This window comes from Ammospiza nelsoni, chromosome 1 (assembly GCF_027579445.1).
Source record: "Ammospiza nelsoni isolate bAmmNel1 chromosome 1, bAmmNel1.pri, whole genome shotgun sequence".
NCBI classification, from domain to species: domain Eukaryota; kingdom Metazoa; phylum Chordata; class Aves; order Passeriformes; family Passerellidae; genus Ammospiza; species Ammospiza nelsoni.
In genome coordinates, this window is record NC_080633.1 from 121,911,904 (window position 1) to 121,932,663 (window position 20,760).

A 20,760-nucleotide genomic window follows, 5' to 3' on the forward strand; every position below is an offset into this window, starting at 1 on the left:
TCACAAGAATGGAGAGTGGCAATGGATGGTTATAAGCCCTTCAGATGGAACAGATGAGGAAGGAGAGGTGTGGCAGGGGAGTCTGTACTTTAGGGAGTGTTTCAACTGTGTAGAGCTCAAGAACAAATGATTGGAAGTTGTCCAATGTGACACACATCTACACAAATGGTCAGAAGAAAGTTCCAGGGAACTACAAACCTCTCAGCTGACCTCAATGCTGGGGAAGGTTATGGGACAGATTATCTTAAGTGCAATCACCCACCATGAACAGGACAACCAGAGGATCAGGCTCAGCCAGAATGGGTTTAGGAAAAGCAGGTCCTGTCTGACGAGCCTGATCTTTTTCTATGACCAGGGGTCCTGCCTAGTGGCTGAGGGAAAGGCTGTGGATGCTGTCTACCTCCAGTAAAGCCTTTGATACTGCCTCCCACAGCATTGTCCAAAACTGGCAGCCCACACCTTGGACAGAGGCACTCTTCACTGGGTTCAGGACTGGCTGGATGCTGGGTCCAGGGAGAGGTGGTGAAAGGTTCTGCATCCAGCTGGCAGGGTCTGGAGCACAGAGCAGCTCACAAGTGTTATGATGAGCAGGTGAGGGAGCTGGAGTTGTTCAGCCTGGATAAAACGAGGCTCAGGAGAGAATTTATTACACTCTACAACTGCTTGAAAGGAGGCTGGATCCATGTGGAGGAGAGCCTGTTCTCCCAGGCAACCAGTGGCAGGATGAAAGGATATGGCCTCAAGCTGTGCCAGGGGAGGTTCAGGTTGTATATCAGGAAGAATTTCTTCACTCAAAGGCTTATCAGGCATTTGAATGGCTGCCTAAGGAGTCTGTAGGTCTTGAAGCATTCAAGAAAGTGGTATGGCACTTAGAGCCGTGGTTTAGTTGGCATGGTGGTGCTCAGTCAAATATTGGACTTTGAGGGTCTTGGAGATCTTTTTTGACACTAATGTTTCTATGGTTCTATCATTCTGTCATTCTAAGACTCTGTGAAAGTGAGTGACAAAATATATTATAAAAACCTATCTCCTTAGACAGAAAGTAAAACTTTATTTCTTGGAAGCCTTTTTCTCCTTACACATTTTAATAATTATGAGAAACTCAGTTCACCTTCATACTACTTATTTTTTAAAATCTTGCTGTCAACCTAATTCAGGACCATTACCTTCAATTCTTGTATCATCTGAAATTTGTCCAGACATGAGAATTCAGCAGGACTAGTCTCCTGAATAGTGCTTCCTGTTTATTCTTAATTTTTTCTTCTTGACTTTTCAGCTGGTAAATGTATGCCTGTCTAGAGAAGTGTGCATTATGTAGTACTGAATTACCATCTTACACATGGTATTCCCCAATCAATTCTCCATACTATGTAAACTTTTACATAATCACAATTAATGCATAAAATTAAAAATGTTCTGCATATTAGCAGGGACAATATATCTTTCACTTGGTGACTTATACTAATAAACATCACCTCCTATTGTAATTTAAAAATGGTAAGACCAGTCATGGCCTGCTTTCTGAAATGAATTGGCTTACTGCAGGCAGTAACACAATCAGGTTTTGACCATGTCTAAGATGAGTCTAATGTTTTCTCTGTGCAAAATTCAAAACAATAAAACAAAATAATGAATACATCAGCAAAAACAGCTTCCACCACTCTGTGTTTATTTGACACGTGTATTTGAAAGGATTTAATCAAACCCTGACAAGCACACTTGTATCAGTCTAACCAAAACATTTTTATTTTGTTTTACAGATTTTGGCCATTGTGTCCATTCTGTTCATCGTCCTGTCCACTATTGCTTTGTCTCTTAACACGCTGCCAGAACTTCAAGAAATGGATGAATTTGGGCAGCCAAATGACAACCCTCAGCTAGCACATGTTGAAGCTGTGTGTATTGCTTGGTTTACCATGGAGTATCTTTTGCGTTTTCTGTCCTCACCAAATAAGTGGAAGTTCTTCAAAGGCCCATTAAATGTCATTGACTTACTGGCTATCTTGCCGTACTATGTCACCATTTTCCTCACAGAGTCCAATAAAAGTGTCCTGCAGTTCCAAAACGTCAGACGTGTGGTTCAGATATTTCGAATTATGAGGATCCTAAGGATTCTTAAGCTCGCCAGACATTCAACGGGCCTTCAGTCTTTAGGCTTTACACTCAGGCGGAGTTACAATGAGTTGGGCTTGTTGATATTATTTTTAGCCATGGGAATAATGATATTTTCAAGTCTTGTATTCTTTGCTGAAAAGGATGAGGATGCTACAAAATTTACAAGTATTCCTGCGTCATTCTGGTGGGCAACAATCACTATGACTACGGTAGGATATGGTGACATTTATCCTAAGACCTTATTAGGTAAAATAGTTGGAGGACTCTGCTGTATTGCTGGAGTGCTGGTCATAGCCCTGCCTATACCAATTATTGTGAACAATTTCTCAGAGTTTTATAAGGAGCAGAAAAGACAGGAGAAGGCAATTAAGAGGAGAGAAGCACTTGAGCGAGCTAAAAGAAACGGCAGTATTGTCTCCATGAATCTGAAAGATGCCTTTGCTCGCAGTATGGAAATGATAGATGTAGCAGTAGATTCAGGAAAGCTTGGAGAACCACTCAGCCCAAAGGAGACATCTGATAATAGCCACCTGTCCCCAAGCCGGTGGAAATGGGCCAGAAGGACAATGTCTGAAACAAGCTCAAACAAATCTTATGAGAACAAGTACCAAGAAGTTAGTCAACAAGACTCCCATGAGCAATTAAATAATGCTGCAGCATCCTCCAGCCCACAGCACCTCAGTGCCCAAAAATTGGAGATGCTGTATAATGAAATTACCAAAACCCAGTCTCAGCCTAATCTTAATGCTGGTTACCAAGACCAGTCAGCAAAGCCACCCAGTTATGAAGAAGAAATAGAAATGGAGGAAGTTATAGGTCAGAGGGATCCGTTGCCAACGGGGCCTGCGGACATCGTAATGGACATGAGAAGCACATCCAGTATCGACAGTTTTGCCAGCTGTGCAACTGACTTCACGGAAACAGAGAGGTCTCCACTCTCTCTGTTTCCTGGCTCTCACTTGCAAATGAGATTTCCAGCTGATGCTGTTAACCTTGAAGAAAACCAAAGAGCAAGAAGTTCTCAGTTTATGCCATTTGCAAAAGACAGAGGATTTTCTCCAACTGATGTCACCTTTGACTATAATCCAATCAACAGAGCTGGTATCAGTGATGGCAGTGGGTCCCAAACTGTTTCACATGGTCATTTTCATTTTGACACTGCCATGGAAAGCCCCAAAAGCTCCCTGAAAGGTAGCAACCCATTAAAATCTAGATCCCTTAAGGTTAATTTTAAAGACAATAGAGGTGGCGCTCCACAAACTCCGCCAAGCACCGCAAGGCCACTGCCAGTGACAGCAGGAGCAGATTTCACACAGGCCACCCCTCAGCACATCAGCACCATTCTCCTAGAAGAAAATTCCCCCCAAGGTGAACGGCCCATACTTGGTGCTGATGCACCTGCACTTTGTCAGGGACCTGCTAAAAAATCGTCCCCTCTCTTTCCCAAACAAAAAATTTTCACTTTCCCTTCAAAAGAGAGGAGGAGCTTCACTGAAATAGACACTGGAGAAGAAGAAGAATTTATGGAGTTACACGGTATGAAACACGAGAAAAAACAGGATATCAAGACAAATTGCTGTGGGGATAAACACAGTGATGGCAACAATTTACCAGGGGAGCCACAGGTCAGCTCTTCACCCAAAAGCATGAGCCACAACTGTACTCAAGACATTTACCATGCTGTGGGTGAAGTAAAGCCAGACAATAATCAAGAAGGTCACAAAATGGAAAACCATTTATTTGCTCCAGAAATTCATTCAAGTCCAGGAGAAACTGGTTATTGTCCTACACGTGAAACTAGCATGTGACTAGTTACAGAAGCAATAAAAATATCTTTTCTTAAAACACAGTTAGTAATGCCTATGAACTAAAACATGGAAAGCCTCAACAAAAGTGCATAAAATGTTATTTTTGCATGGCATGAAGAGTTGTTTAGTTTAAATATTGTTTAATTTAAAAGAAAAAGACTGCTTTTGTAACAAACTGAAAAAACAGGGGAAAAAATTACTCAAGAATGGTGAATACAATAAAGAGAGCTTTATTAGGAGCCAGTGGTCTGCAACATCTGACATTTTTGATCCTTTCACTTATGATTGTAGACAGGTTTTGAACTCTTAAACTTTCTTTTTTTTCCCTCAGTTACAATGAATTTTAGAATTTGCACATGAAAGGATGAAATGTCAATGCATGCATTCATAAGGATGTGAAACAAGGTGCTTTGAGCTTGCAAAATGCATATACTTGTAAATAGTTTGGGGTTGGGGGGAAAGCTACTGTTAACAAGGATTTATGGAAAAAGCATTTCCTGGGACACAGGTACTTCCTTCACAGCGTGCTGCCTGGAGGTTTTGTACAGACTTATGTTGCAAAATTGCAACTTCTACTTAAAGCATCTCACGTATCTTGCTTTCTGTTAAAAAGCTCATGAGTATATCTGTTAATTAAGAACTACAGTATTTTAGTTTATCTGTGTTATAAATCATGATGGGTTTCTTTTTTTACTTGCAGAACTTCAGTTATTGCATTTGTCAGTTTAATTAATGATCCTGTGAGGGAAAGCAAAGATTTAATGACCAGAACTTGAAGCATTCGATATTTTTATAGAAAATTGCCAACATTTCATAACTGAGAAAAAAAAAGTTCCATTTTAAAATTTAAAAATTTAAAAATCATAGTTATTTCTGTGGCAATAAACAGTGCCAAATGGCTATTCAGATATATCCAAAAGTTTTCGACCTCATAGAATATAACTTGGTATTAAAAAATATTTCCCAAACTCTTAGTTTTCCTTTGATTTAACACTATTTGCTTCTACTTGATCTTCAATCTTTTACCTTTTGTTCTCCATGCAGTGCACATACTTCAGTAATGGCAATGTTGTTGAAGCTGTTAAGCTGTAAGGACATGAGACATAGTTTGTAGGGGAAAGTGATACCTTTTGTTATCATAAATCATATGGCTGGAGAAGAAAAGTCTTCACTACATGTGATTTGCCTCAGGTCTTCCATACCCCAAAGCTTGTTTGTGTTTTTCAGTTCAATCATTTGGAACAGCAGGCTTCTACTATCCTAGGTTAGTAGATTAATTTTTACTTGAGTCTTTTTATGTCACTTGAATATGTAGCAACCAGGCACCTAATGCATTTAGGGCAAAGGAATAACCATTTTTATTACAACGGGGCCCTTTGCTTAAATGGCTGGGCCAATGCCACAGACCTCAATCAAGTCTGGCACATAGAAAAGAGTCAAGTTTGAAGAGCCCCAAAATATTGATCCTGATGGCTGGGCCAAACAATGAGCACAGCACAATCATTTAGATGGGTTTTTTTAAAAAAAGTTTTCTATATTTCCATCTTATTTCTGTAACAAGATAATATTGAGGTGTCTCTTCAGTCATTTCAATACCTGAGAATATGTCTTTTTTTTTTTTCAAACAATGTCTGGTCATTAATTCTCAAAATAATTTTTTTTTTTGTCTTTAATTGCAGTTCATGTCAACTTGTTGCTGCATTCAGTTTTATGTATTTATGTTGTATTCTGCGTAAGACTTTTCAATCATGTTGTGTCTCACTGTCCCCAAACTTAGTTCTTTAATATTTTATAGTCATTACTCTTCTACATTTATTTTTTAGTTTCTAGATATTTTTGGTGACTAAAACTAAATGCCAGTCAATTTTTATATGCCTGAATTGTTGGTTTGTATTTTCTATGTGCAGTTTTATGAAATCACATGGGCCTGTTTGATCTGCCTTTTCATCCTAGTGAACTATTGAAGTCCAGATTGAGACCAAATGGGACCTGGTCACATGCTCTGGATCCACAGAAAATTCCCATTCATGACAATAATGTTGTTCTGGCAAGACTGAGGTCTGTCATGTTTCTTCTGTGTGCTTTTTCTCCCAGGTGACCCTTACACTTTGGAAAAGCCCCTTAGACCTATGACACTTGATGGAAAGGGAGGAGTCCAGCCATAGGGAACCTACTGCAGGAACAGAGATTTCATTCCTAAAGCTCTCCTGAGCTAAAGCTCATGCAAACCTGATTCCGGCCCATTACAATCACTACAAATTTCAAAGGAGTAAAGTCAAGGCCATCGATTCTTGTGCAAATGATTTTCCCCTGAAGCCAATGGGAGTCTGGTGGAAAAAGGGACTGACTGAAATCTAAATGAGAAAAACAATAGTCTCTCTCTCTTGACGAAAATCAACTGGAGGTTTAATTATATAAATCTGATGAAAGATCAGGCCCTTATTTGCTGCTGTATTTTAAATGTTTTCAGAGAAGCACATTTATTTTGAAAGAAATGCAATTCACTTTATTAACAGATGCTTTATTTTTTTGAAATACTGGAAGCAAAATGATTAAGCTTTAGAAGTGCTTTTGGTATAATTTTGTTATCTACTTTTGTCTATGCTGAAAACTATTTCCAGAAGCACAGGTTTAGAAATGTGGTTTTTCCAGTCTTGACTGCATATACAGGATCCACCTCTGAATGCCAAACTTGTATAATTCCTGATTAAAACATCTTTCTGAGCAGTTGCAGACTGGACCTAGCTTTCTATCCAGCACAGCAGGTGTAAGAAGTGCAGGCCGGGATCCTTTCATTCATCATGGGTTGATATGCAGCAAATTATGCAAAACTACACAAATATATTTTTCTGGTTTTCTACAACTTTGAAGCCATTTCAGACTTATTACCCGTTCACCACAGTAAGGGGAGAATGTGTCTGAGTTCTGGAGTCAGTCTCTAATGCCAGCTGTGCAGTTTCAAAACAGCTTAAGTAGTCTTAGGAAGATGTGACTTCTTTGTGCACCTGATAGGGGTCTGACTCCTTGCATCAATGGAAAATGAAGAATGTTCAGGGAGATAGCTTTGCAATTGATCTATTTTTTATATTTTTTACTAACTGCAGAATTGTGAATCAAAGTTTTAATTCCTTTTCAATGATGAAACCAAATGCACCTATTTAAAAAAGTTCACAGAGTAATTAGAAGAGCTTTTGAGTAATAATCACATAAATCCAAATCTGGGTGGGGCGTAGAGGGTAGGGGGGAATAATATATTGCACAAACTGCAAAGGAAGTTCCTACAGGAAAGCTGTTTACAGGGGAAATATGTCATGTAAAGAATGTAACAACGTGTAGGAAGTTTTTGCACTACCAAATTTATATAAAATACACTTTTTTAAAGAATACACAAAAGGCCTTTTAATGCTACATTGTATAGATTATAGAAGCCTCTGTGCTAATGCAGCAATCTAAAGCACTGTGTCCTCACTTCACAATTGGTCTCAAAATTCAAACATTAGTGATGCTAGAGAGGTGATATCTGATCTAACACTAGAGCAATGGACATGAAGAGCCTTTTAGCACACTATTATGTAGCCCAAAATGTGTAAAGACAATTGTATTTTTGCCTATAACACTCATAAATCTAAATGACAATTGGCTTCCGTGAGTAATTTCCTATCAGGTAATACTGGGCAATGTATTTGTATTCCTTGAAAAACAATGAGTTCTTTTGAAAGTAGACCTCTTCCCCTTCATGTTGACTGAGCTTCTGTTTCCTTCAAGGTTTACCTTCAATTTATTCATGAACTGCTTCAACCTTATCTCTAAACCACAGTCCAGTAAAAACAACAGTTGTTTTCTTGACTCTCTATTGCAGATAGTCAGACTGGCAAATATGTCCAGGGTTTAACTGATTGGCTTTTTGATTCAAATAATTTTTAATAACTTGGATAGAAAATATATATTTTGATCATAAAAATATATATTAGAAGCAAAATAATTCAACAAATATGCCTTTTGCCTTTTTTTTTTCTAAGTAGCCAGCACAGATCAAGCAAGAAATACAAACACAACAAGGGGGAAAAGAAGGGCAGAAAACTGTAAGTAAACAAGGCATGTTTTAGTGTACTATATAAAAAGAGATGTAATAAAATACATGTAAAAGAATCCTTGTTCACACTAAATGAGGTAAAAATGCCAGTAGCAAAAGATTTAATTCCACTCCTCCATCGTAATTTTAACCTAGAACCAACAGGTTCAGTGATGCCATTACCCACTCGCCTGCCACATGAATATCTGATCTTTAATAATTTTTCAGAAGACTTTCCTGAAAAATAAGATATCACCTGTCGGTATCTTTATTGATCTTTGGATCTCTTCCCATTTCCTCCCCAATATCAATCTTTTCTTCTTCTTGGGAGTGGTCAGAAGGCAGCCCACCCAACAAGATGACAGGAGTGTCTTGTTTGTCAGGAAAGTGTTTTGGGAGTGTGGTGCAAATGACCAGATGCTGCATTTTAACCAAGGTACAAGAACTGAGTGTCACTTCTCCCTGTTTTCTAGTTGCAAAGTGCTCTGAATTCTCCAGTGTCCCCACAGTGTACCCATCCTTCACACAGGAGCTTTTAGTGTTCTTGCAAGAACATTCTTAAAAGCAGTTGATTGGTAAATGCTGTTAAGAGAGCCATTGGTCTAGGTGTAAATATTTGTATTTTGTCCAGCCTGGTTTTATTAGAGGTGCTCAGCTTTAACTCCAGCTGAAATGCTTTCTAAAACAGATCAGTTGTTCTCTGTCAGTTTCCTTAACAAAGGAAGGTTAGGTAACTGGCAGGCAAAAATGAAAGAAAAAATTTTGTTTGCATTGTGTGATGGTTTCTTGTTCAGTGATCATACACCATGGGACATCTGCAGGCGGGGTAATGTACTTGTCTTTGTATTTATTTTGTTCCAGGTTTAAACAGTATTTTTTAAATGCTGAGTTATGATATTTAGGAACCATTACCCTTTAGTAATATGGAGATTTTTTCCAAAACAGCAGTGATACTTTCTAATCCTATATTAATATTGATTGATATTTAGTTTTCTTTTATAACACCTAATGCAGATCCTGATGAATACCTCTGTGGAACAAGGAAGTAGCACACAAATATTACTGCTCTTTTTACTTTAAAGTAATTAAAAAAACATGGTATTAGCGAACATTTAATCCAAAAAAGATGATTTTCCTAGTTATACCTATCAACTAAACAGAATGGTGACCTGTCATTACCTTAGACATCGACTGTAGTCCTGTGATTAACATAAACCAATAATCTAACAGCAGTCTGTGTAATTGATTTCATTAGGGTAATTCTTTAACTCAAATAACTATTTAAATACATATTTAGCATCAGCAGGAATAATGTACACTTCTAAATCCGGAAGTCTATGGTTAAGTTTACACTGGCATCTTAGAGAAAATCAGGAGAGATCTCTTGACATGGATCTCTCAGCTAGCCTCAGTTCTCATGCTTTGATTCACATAACCAAGCAATCCTGCACCATGGAAATTGGACTGCTTTTAGGTGAAGTTGAACCAGAAAACTTCTTCCATGAGGGCACCAGCTATGCTGCAGGCAGGATAAAGCATTCAGGTCCTGATACCAGATGAGAGCGAGTCCAAAATTTGTACCCCAATAGTGTAAACTGTCAGCACAAACTGTTGTCCTCAACAAATCTCCTCCTATTGCATGACTTGCTAATGTAGACATAGATCTCTAGCATGGCTACTCTCTCCAGCCCATGTAGCTCTTTGATAAATCACTTATTCAAGTGAATTATGCCATTTTCATCAGTGGTATTGCACAAAAAAGCAATATGTAGCCAAAGATTAAATTGTTGCCATTGCATTCCCCAAGTTAACCCGCATAAAATAATTTAAGCAATAAATTCTTGATAACCTTTGGAAAGTTGTGTTTTGTAGTTTGGACCAAACTCTATATACTGCATATTTCTACAGTGAATTTACTCTTAAGTTGGTGTTACATTTAATGAAGACAGTACAGACAGCACTAGACTTACTCCTAAGTCAGTGCAATGATTAAACTTATTGCAGGTAGCTTTATTTCACTTAACCCTTACTTAACCAGTAACCCTGACTTTATACTGGTATGAATAAAAGCAAATTGCTGTGCATTGATGGAGGATCAGAAGCCCAGCTTGAATATTTTGTGCTGATTTGCCATTATCTAGATATCTTCCTGTTTGGATCACCAGCTGAAATTTATTTAAATTGAGGAACTAGTAAGGTTTTGGTTGTGTGCTTTGCTGCTCTGATGTCTGGGACATACCTTGTACAGTAAAGCAAGGAACAAAAAACCTATTCCTTATCTTACTTCTTTTAACCCTTTCAAGGTGGAGGACGTAAGTCTTGTAGTGATATTTTTGCTCTAAGTTTTGCACAGATAGCATCTCTCTGTGAAGGTTCAGAGTACAAAACATTTATGCCTGTTCTTGAAGTCCTTAAGCAGAACGCCAGTGGGAATTCTGCCTGTATAAAACTGAAGGATGGAGCAATATATTATAGTGTTAGGCAAAGGAAACAATTTCTAACACATTACTAAATACATTTAAAAAGAAATTTAAGATACTGCTATTGGGGACAATCATGGGTACTTCTGCTAGGATGCAGAGTTCTGGATTTATGTGTCTAAATTATCAGAGTTCTGCAGAGTTTTAACTGTACAACTCTTTCAAAAATCAAAGGAGCCATGCTGATAAGCTAAAACATGGAGGGATTAGTGTACAAAGAAGCTGAGCATTGAATACATAGCCTATTGCTTTAAGATCACTGTAAATATCAAATTAAATATGTACTAATTCATGTTTATATGTTATTACTGTGTTAGTTTCATAGATACAGTAGCATGACTATTATTAGTTTCATGGAGTTTAATGAACTTTACTTTGTATTCCTCTGTGAATGCTCTGAATGCTGCAAACAAAAAAAGCACAACAGTATTTTTTCAAGTTCTCTTGGGGCAATAGCAGTGTCTTCACTATTGTTCAGTTTTACAGATTTAGCAACATTTCATCATACATTGCTCTATTAATAATGTACCTTTCTTTAAAAGTACTGTCACTAGGAGATAAAAGCATATGTGATGAGTCTTGTCTAATCTCATTCATCTGCCTTTACAAAATGCCCCAGACATTTTGTGGGAGAATATGCTGCTTTTGCTTCATGCATTGTTGTATTTGGGGGTGGGGCAGGGGAATAATAGGGCATTTTGCAATGGTAATTGCATCAAACATGCTTTTTTTCATTATTATTGTATTTGTTAGAAACATTTTGATTTAGTTTCTTTCTGTAGATAAAACTTTGACAATAGCTTTATTTTTTCAACTAACCATTTGATTTCATTAGACTAATAACTTCTCACATTTAGTGGTATTCGTATCAATGTTTCCATATCAGCTGCATTTTAACTTCATAAAAAAGGAAATGTGATTATTATTTTTTGTCATACTAGATTTTGCTGATCAACTAAGTATTTCTGCACCAATCTACATATTAATATGCATGTTGTAGTCTGTACAATTGTTCAACATCAAAATATCTGTTTAATTTATGTCAAATGTCTTTAAAATAAATGCATTGTTCTCCATTTCAGTCTGATAGAATAAGCAGGATAGTAAATAAATGTGTAAATGAATCATCTGTGTCTCATTTCAGTTCTCTTCATGAAACCGCTTTACATTGAACATTGCATATAAACCAAAACAATTATCCATAGTGTCTTTAGGTGTCATTGCTCAACAAAATTATACAGGAATCTCTGACAGACAATGTGTATAGAAATAAATCACTTGGCTATGCAAATAAAGTCAGAATCCATGCTTTTTTATAAAAAAATGAAATGTAGTGATTCTAAGCCTTTTTTTTTCCCCTCTGTTCAGAATTATACTCACAGTGTCTTGGATACAAAGCCTCAAATGACTTCACAAGGGTGAGTAAACAGTATTGCCTGCAGGATGGAAAGCAGAAGCATGGAAAGATTTGGCACCCTTTTTTTGGCTAGTCAAACCTAGGTACCTCAGCCTAATATTCAGGCGTAGTGGATAAACCAATCTCTTGTCCACCTTAAAACTGTAAGAGAAAAATTAGATTATAGTGGAAATTCTTTTACTTTTTTAAGATGACTCATGAAAATAACAGATTTTTTTTTTTACAGGCAAAATTTTGCTGCAAATCCACCTATAATAGAGCAACTCTACCATTCAGAAAAGTAGGACTATAATGCCCTCACCTTCAAATTAGAAAGCTATTTTTAATGACAACATCTGAACAGCACTGCAATGAAGCAAAAATGGATGTCCAAATCCATCCCTTTGATGAGAGCATAGAGACACTTTATTTTCACAGCCTCACTGTGCTATACATCTCTTAATACACCATTCACTGTACTGCAGAACCTCTACCCTCTCAGCTTTTAATCTAAGGGTTCCCTCTATGAATGTGCAGCACTGTACATAAATCTAAATTTGTTCCATCTTTCTATTCTACCTTGAACACATTCCCAACTTCCTTTTTCCTTTAAAAAAAACAAACCACACCTTTCTTATTGCTTGTCCAAATATCTTCTTCTTGGCATTCATGCGAGTAATTGCATTTTAAGGAAAGGATTTCGGGGGTTATACATTATTCAAAAACCAAGCAGCCCACACACCTAATCATGGTACCCAGGAGTTTTTGCAAAACTGCAGTTCTACATGAATATTCCAGCTTCCACATGGTTCCATCCTGCACCAAGACCTGGGCCTCTTCAGATTTTGGTTGCGCAGAAAGGAGACTAAATCACATAGAAGAAAAAAAAGTGGGAGCATTTTCTAAAAAGCAGATTCAAAGCACCAAGATACACCAATGTAGTTCCTAGCTCAACATCTCTTCAATCATACCATGAGCTTAGAAAATATTTCTGTTCTAAACATTTCATCTTTTCCCATCTTCTCTTCTCCATCTATTTTTTCTTGTGGAGCACATTTCAAAAAAAAAAATCAAGAACCCCAGCATCTCATCCCAGACCCAAAGCAGCCCAAGAAAGGAACTGACTCGATGCTAGTAAGAAAATAAAATATAGAAAATCTCCACTATTTTATTGATGCAATTTGACCTATGGCTGGACACAAATCCAGCCAGAAAGCAGGAGAACTATTTTATGATAACCTGCAAGTGTGATATGTAGCTGGGATTAGGTCCTAAAGAAAGATGTATTCTTAGCAGACCAGGAATAGAGCAGGTCAGTAGAGAAAATATTGACAAAATACTGAGATAGCATTAGGTTAGCACAGAAAGTATCCCACCATAATCTATTCATAGGGAAAAAAAATCCCTAGCATTTCTAGATATAAGTACCAGGAAAGTAAGCAACCTAAATATTCAGGTTATCATGTTAAACCTTAATTTACTGAAAAAGCTTAAACCATGTTTCTGCTGACTCTCTGAATGCAAATTTCTCATTGAGTGAAAAATAGACACTATTAATCAGATGATGAGGAAAAACTATCTGCAATTTTGTTAGCTAACATCAGGAAGCCCAGAGGGAACACGAGTTTACTCAAGGCTGCTACAGAAGCATTTTTAGTCCTAAAAAGTATTTAATGATGTTGAATTATGATAACCATAAAATCTTATTTATTTGCAGAAAGTAAAGACATACCATGCATATGGCATCAGAAGGAATGGTGCCATTCAATAGCATTTTTATGTTATTATAAATAAATTTGGTTTGTTATTTCTCACCGTTCATTCTCATGCATTCTACAGATTATCATCTTTCCCCCACTGGAAATCAGCACAGTGACAATTTATTGTGAATCACTGCTAAATTACAATTTAGGTATTTCTACAGCAAAACATTCAGGTTGAGTTCTGTTGTCATTCACTGGTATTGAAACTACTCATGAAACTATTGGTTTCCTTTGCAAAAGAAATCTTTTCTTTTATTATTTCTTCTCTTATGTTGCAGTTTTCAAATGGCAATTTGCCATTATTCTTCAAAATATCTTCCCACAACAGTTTGTTTCTACTAGACAGCAAGAGGCGAGCTGTCAGCTGTCAAGTATCAGTACATTATTCATATCCATGCTATGAAAGCTAAAAAAGCTTCTTCAGATATTTTTGCAATTTAGTGGAGTCCTTATGGAAAAGAGCTTTAAGTGAACTTTAGTCCAGTTTAACTCTGGACAATCCACAGTTAAAAGAGCCACTGTGAATGCTCCAACTGCTGGAAGTATTTCTATTAAACACTGAGGAATTTAATGATCAAAACCACCGATCCATAAAGTAGAACTTATTTCCTCAGCCACTCAAAAAACTGCCTTTATTTACCACTTTTCCCCTCTTAATCTCTTACTGGTTTTGATTTAATAATTTCATTTTAATATATACAGAGGCTGGCATAATTGTACCATTCTTAGAAAGGAGCTAAGTTTTCAGTTTTTCAATCCTTTAGCAGGATGGTAACAGAAACATCTTATATCTGTGACTCATCTTCCAGTGGCAAGTCTGCTGACCACTTGAGCACTTTCACATGTACATATATAGATATATATATAGATATACACACACACACACACATAAAACACCCACACATGCACAGAGCACATATGGAATGTGTCACTGTCTTAGCACCATGGTCTGCAAACCAAAACCCTACAATACTTTGCATTTGTGCTACGATATAGCCACAATTTAGAGATTTCTTACCAAGTTCACCAAGGCACAGCAGAAAGATCTCATAGTTCTCACAACTCTAATTCATACTCAAAACAACTCACATATCCAGGACATCATTTTCCATTCACACAGAAGAATGGAAGTGTTAACCTGCACATCACTGGGATTGTTACAAGGCTTATATACCTGGCAGTAAATTAAAGCATACATAGACTGGAATAATTTCATTCTAGTATGAACACTAAGCATCTTCAAAATTTCATGTTCTAGTATGAACAGTTACATCTCCAAAAGAAGTGTCTTTTAGCAGCAACAATACAACCACTGGTTTATTATCAGCCACTCCTTCTTGCCTGACCACCCTTTTCATCAGAAGCACATAAGCGAGTCCTGCTTAATAACTTCAAGCAGGTTTCACATGTTTACCTTGCAAGATGGGAGAAAAGCTCCAACTTTTCTATTAAATATTACAAAACGAAATCAAAAGCTACTCACATTTCTTGGGGAGGACAAAATAGGATTCTCAGTAATCAAAAGAAATAAAGACCTTAGTACACACAGAAAGAAAATCAATTTTATAGTGTTAAAAATATAACAGAAAAGAGTAGCTACTGTTTTTCATGTCTGAATCTCATTCTCACCCACATAAAATGAATAAAGAAGAAACAGATTTAAACAGGCACCACTGCATAAATATTCCACTACCTCTGCTTTCTGTGAGTACAGTTTCACTTCAGTGTTTCTCCCCAGTTAAAAATGAAAATGATTTCTGTATAATCAGCATATTTTTTTCCCTTGGAATTTCTAGTCATGTCTTCTGCAGAATTAAAACTCAGGGACTGTCAGCAATGTATCCAGAGCTCAGAATGAATAAAATTGTAATTCCAGGAATGTACTGATGTTGCAAATTAATTTGACATTCATTGTGATGAGTGATCAAGGCAAACTACTTTGCTGTTGTGCATGTGTTCAGAGGTATTGTCTGTCACAATAGCTATTTACACAGCATAAGAAATCTGATGAAATCTACCAACCTCCCATTTTTAAACAACAGTAAATTATTTCCTCTTCATGTGGAAGCGTGGGTTGAAAAGAGCTACAGATTTAGTTTCACCCATTCAAATGAATCTCAGAATTTCTGGTATTCATTACAATTGATTTCTCTGACACTTCTATAGATATACAATAAAGTGTGTCTCTCTTTAATATTTTCACATTTAGCATTTCAGTATTTAACATTGTTCCAAGTTCATCCTCTTTCTTCCAGGTTGCTAAACACATTCAATGCTGAGCTAATCAGTAGAGCTAGAGAATCATGTTCCCAAGACCTTATTTTCACAGTGGGAACAGTTGCAAAGGTGTTAGTTCCTACTGTCTGGCATATTTAGAAAAATGAACAAACACATAAATAAATTATTACTTCTAAACAAGCAAAGTTTCTGAGAGGTCCCTAATGATCATTTCATAGAAATACAGTTGCCTAAGCTGCAATTGTGTATCTCAGGTATAACTCCACAGAAAATGGTGCCAAATGTCAGTCAGTATTCAGTACACCAGGGATGCCAGTATTTGGCCAGTAACTTAGGGACTCTTTCCATGTGTTTTTATGAGAAAAATCTTCATTTACATAAAAGATAATCTGTAAACATAATTTAAATTGATTAAAGCATGTAAACACTATGGATTTGTACAATTTACTTAAATGCATCAGAGGGCTGGAGCACCTCTCCTATGAAGAAAGGCTGGGATAGCGGGGGTTTTTCAGCCTGGGGAGGAGAAGGCACAAAGGACCTTATAGAAGACACCAAGTACCTAAACGTGTCTACCAGAGACCTGGAGAGGGACTTTTCCCAAGGGCATATAGTGACAGGACAACAGGGAACAGTGGTAAGCTAAAGGAGGGCAGGTTTAGATTAGACATTAGGAAGAAATTCTTTGAGTGTCGTGAGGCACTGGAACAGGTTGCCCAGAGAAGCTGTGGACTTCTCATCCCTGGAATTGTTCAAGACCAGGCTGGATGGGGTCTTGAGCAACCTGGCCTGGTTGATGGTGCAGCTACACACAACAGGGGGTTACAACTAGATGTTCTTTAAGGTCCCTTCCAATCCAAGCATTCTATGATTTTAGCCAAGGAGAATTCCATGTAATTTCATCAGGAGTTTTGCATAGGGGCTGTTAGAGCATGTCCCTGGTTAAAACAAGAGACATAGAGAAAAGACAAAATATGAGAAATATTTGCTTCTGGTAGCAAGCAAGGTGGACCACAGCCAGTGCTACACAGCATTCCAACTTACCTTTCCCCTTTCTAGGGGGAGTCCCAGACACTAGGGCAACACAATGGTTTTATATTCAGTGATGTGAATGTGCCAATGAACATGGCTGGTGATACTGTAGCAAATACATTGTCTTTAACTCAAGTCTCATGTAGTTCTTCAGCTGGGACAGAATAAAACACCTATCAGTTCCTTTTCCACGTATGAATTAATCTCAGCAAAGGGGAGGAGACCCTGCTGAGTTCATAATATTGAATACTGTAACACATTTGTCTCTAAAACTGCATTACACTAACTGAGAATAATGCAGCCTTTATTCTTATATACATATATTAGCTTAATGAGCCATTAAAATGTCTAATATTTAAAGCTTACAAAAAGATCTATAGTTTAAGCTTCAGAAGTCATAAAAATATCCTACAAGTGCCAACAGTACTCTCAACAGGAGAAATTTAGCCTTTCATTTATTTTTAAATTGCCCTTTCATTTTATTCCATAAAATGCACTTATTTACAAGAGGGCAGTTGAAATCTTTAATACTGAATCAAGAAATCTAAGTTAGAAAGAGTAAAATGGGAACATATATGTTGGATAATACCCTGCTCCTAATCAAGTCTCAGGAAATTAGACTCATTTTCTCTTTTACTTTCTCTATTCAATTAATCAGAAAATTCTTCCCTTCCCACTGATCAAAGTTCCATAAGGAAAGCTGTCCCCTTGGAAGAAACAATATCCTCAAAGGGGCCATAGGCTTAGGTAGAGACCTCCAGATCTCCCAAGGAAGCTATTGAAATACAGAAATATTGTGTTTAGACCTCACCATGGGAATTCCCCAGGACTCACATGGCCTGTGAATGTGACAAGGGAGTCATTAATTCAGCCTTGCCACTTTTGTAAAGTCCAAACAGTTTGAAACCACAGCAGATGCATGCCCAGAGGACTAAGGAAAGACAGAACACAGTTTCAGAACTATAACTATTTTCTATTGCAGACCAGCTTCACCCATGTCTTTTTGCCTTCTCATAAGTTTACTGCATCTAATTGCTTCTGTATTATTGGCTCAGGAAAACACCCATAAATCTGTGAAATGTCTGCATGGTATTATCCACGCATAATCTTGGCATACTTGTAAATAAAATCTTTCACCTAATGGAAACTGCCAGTAGTTTCTAGGCAGATGTGATTTTCCAAATCCATTATTTTACTCAGTATTCTACCAGAAGTCTGGTCTGTCCTGTATTTCTACATATGATTAATAATTTCAGTAATGTTATTTTAAAAGAACCTTTGAGTTGTCTTACTTCAATTTTTCCATCATTCTATATCTTATAACTATTGCCATTGACTAATATGAAAAGGTAATTACAGCAGAGCAGCATTTTAGCTGATGCTAAAATACACACATATATCAAGAGTATTGAACAATTTCCTTCCCCTTTGTTCCAAAATAACTGCATATAATATGATATAACCTCTATTATAACTAAATGTATGTTCCATGGTTGTGAGAATTTTAATATATCTCATTCTAAAGTCTACTGGTTCAATTTGTGTGATGGTTCAGCACTCCTAGCAAGATTTAAAAAAAAGAACTTGTGCTGTCATACTTAGCAGGAATTACAATTTGTGAGCCAAGAAGTAGCTCTGTCATGCAACAAAAGACTGTAATTCAACACACCTGAAAAAGCTCAGCAGCTTTGAAAGCGTGCCTTTTAGGCAGAAAAGACAGCTAAAGTGCTAAACTGGGCTAACAATGCAAAAACTTTATAAGGGACTTCGGAGTTTTCAATGGATTACTTCTTTTTTCCACCTTCCTAGCTTCTCTGATAAGTACTTTTTAATAGGGTTCTTAATTCTACTTGAGGCAATATGGAAATTATAGAAGACCAATTCATGCAGATATGTAAAAGCAAAGGAAGCCTTCAGAACAAGGAAATTAAACCACTGCAATTTCTAGTGTTTGTGGGAGAAAAAAACAAACAATGGAGAATGTTTGGGGAGGACTGAAACTCCTGAAGGCTAGAATGCATTCCAAAACACATTTGCAGCAACAGTGCAAAATAGTGATGTAATGTAAACAGTAGTAAGAAATTATATTGGATCTCAGCATATTTTCCAATATATATGTATTAAAAAACTACTTAATCTAGCACCGTTGCAGACTAAAAACTTTATAGTCTTTATGCCTGCTGAAGAAGCTCTGCATTCCAGCACAGAGTTCTGTCAGGCCTTTTTAAAGTCAAGTTCAGACTACCCACGTGCTATACTCATATCTCTTGTTTCTCCTTATCTATTTCCTTCTAAAGGCCAGAAGAGAATTGTAAAAAAATGAGTTTATGCTATGTTAATAGTTAATACTCACTTGATAAGCAGCCAAAAGCTTTATTCTCAACAGGCACATGCAGAGAGAGCACAGGTATATACCATATCTATACATAAATATTCACACACATACATATACACAGTTGGACACACATTCTGTGGCATGGTTTGGGTTGGAAAATAAATAAATATCATCTACTTCCAACATCCCTGTGCTGGCCACCTGCAAGGCAGCAGTGTGGTCCAACCTGCCCATGCCTGCACCACTGCTGTTGGTAAGGGCTGCTGGGGGACAAGGATGGGGCAAGTGAGTGCTCCCCTCACCCCCCACCCCTGTGAGGTGACAGGGTAGCCAGAGTCACAAGCAGGAGTGGCATCCTCTGCCAACCTGTGCCACAGATGGGAGGCTGATCTCAGTACTGCCTCTCACAAATCACAGAATATTCTGACTTGGAAGGGACTTACAAGGATCATCAAGTTCAACTCCTGGCCTTGGACAAGACAGCCCCAAGAACTCCACCACATGTGTGAGAGCATTGTCCAAACGCTTCTTGAACTTTGTCAGGCTTGGTGCGGTGACCACTTCCATGAGGAGCCCATTCCAGTGCCCAACCACTCTTTGGGTGGAGAACTTTTTTCTGATATCCAACCTAAACCTCCCCTGACCCAGCCTCAGACCATTCCCTTGGGTATTGTCATTGGTCACCACAAAGGAAAGTTCAATGCCTGCCCCTCCTCTTACCCTTATGAGGGCACTGTAGACTGCAGTGAGGTCTCCCCTCAGGCTCCTCCAGGCTGAACAGACCAAGTGACCTCAGCTGCTCCCCATACAGCTGTCCTTTGAGGCACTTCACCATTTTGGTTGCCCTTCTTTGGACACTCTGTAATAATTTAATGTCTTTTTTATATTGAGGATCCCAACACTGCACACGACTCAAGGTGAAGCCACCCCAGTGCAGAGCAGAGTGGGACAATCCCCTCCCTTGCCTGGCTGGCCATGCTGTGCCTGATGCCCCCCAGGACATGTTTGGCCCTCCTGGCTGCTGGCTCAGATTCAACCATCAACCAGGACCCAGGTCCTTTTTGTGGCACTGCTTTCCAGCATCTCATTCTCCAGTCTGTACACACAACCAAGGTTGCTGCATCCAAGGTGCAGAACCCAGAGCATCCCAGCTTACTTCTATTCAGTAGAAATTAGAGGAAGAAGTTAAAGGAAAAATAAAATCAGTCCCCGCATCTTACAGTGACAAAAATATTTGGAAGCTTTGTGACAATATCAGGAGTCAGAAACAGGACCCTTTAGAAGAATTTCATGATGTTTCCATGGAAAGTAAACATTGTTGTCTTGAAAGGGGCTTTCATCCAGTGTCCGAGGAGATGATCCATAGTCAGAGTGGAGGTTATGTCTGGTTTCCTTCATACAGTAAAAGATGTTTCTTTCTCCTGTTCTTCTGTTCTTAGTTGTTGCAATTACTGAGACATTAAACATAATTTTTCCATTTTGGAGAAGTACATCAACATTAGAATATACTGAAGTCAAGTA

At 37.8% G+C, this 20,760-nt stretch overlaps 1 protein-coding gene across 1 annotated transcript in view; it reads left to right on the plus strand.

Annotated features, from left to right (window-relative positions):
- KCNB2 (potassium voltage-gated channel subfamily B member 2) overlaps positions 1-3,923 on the plus strand; it is a 164,227-nt gene extending 160,304 nt beyond the window's left edge. The window contains exon 2 of the mRNA XM_059477886.1: positions 1,761-3,923. Coding sequence (XP_059333869.1) covers positions 1,761-3,923 — 2,163 coding nt within the window. The remainder of the gene's footprint in view (positions 1-1,760) is intronic.
- The last annotated feature ends 16,837 nt before the right edge of the window (positions 3,924-20,760 follow it).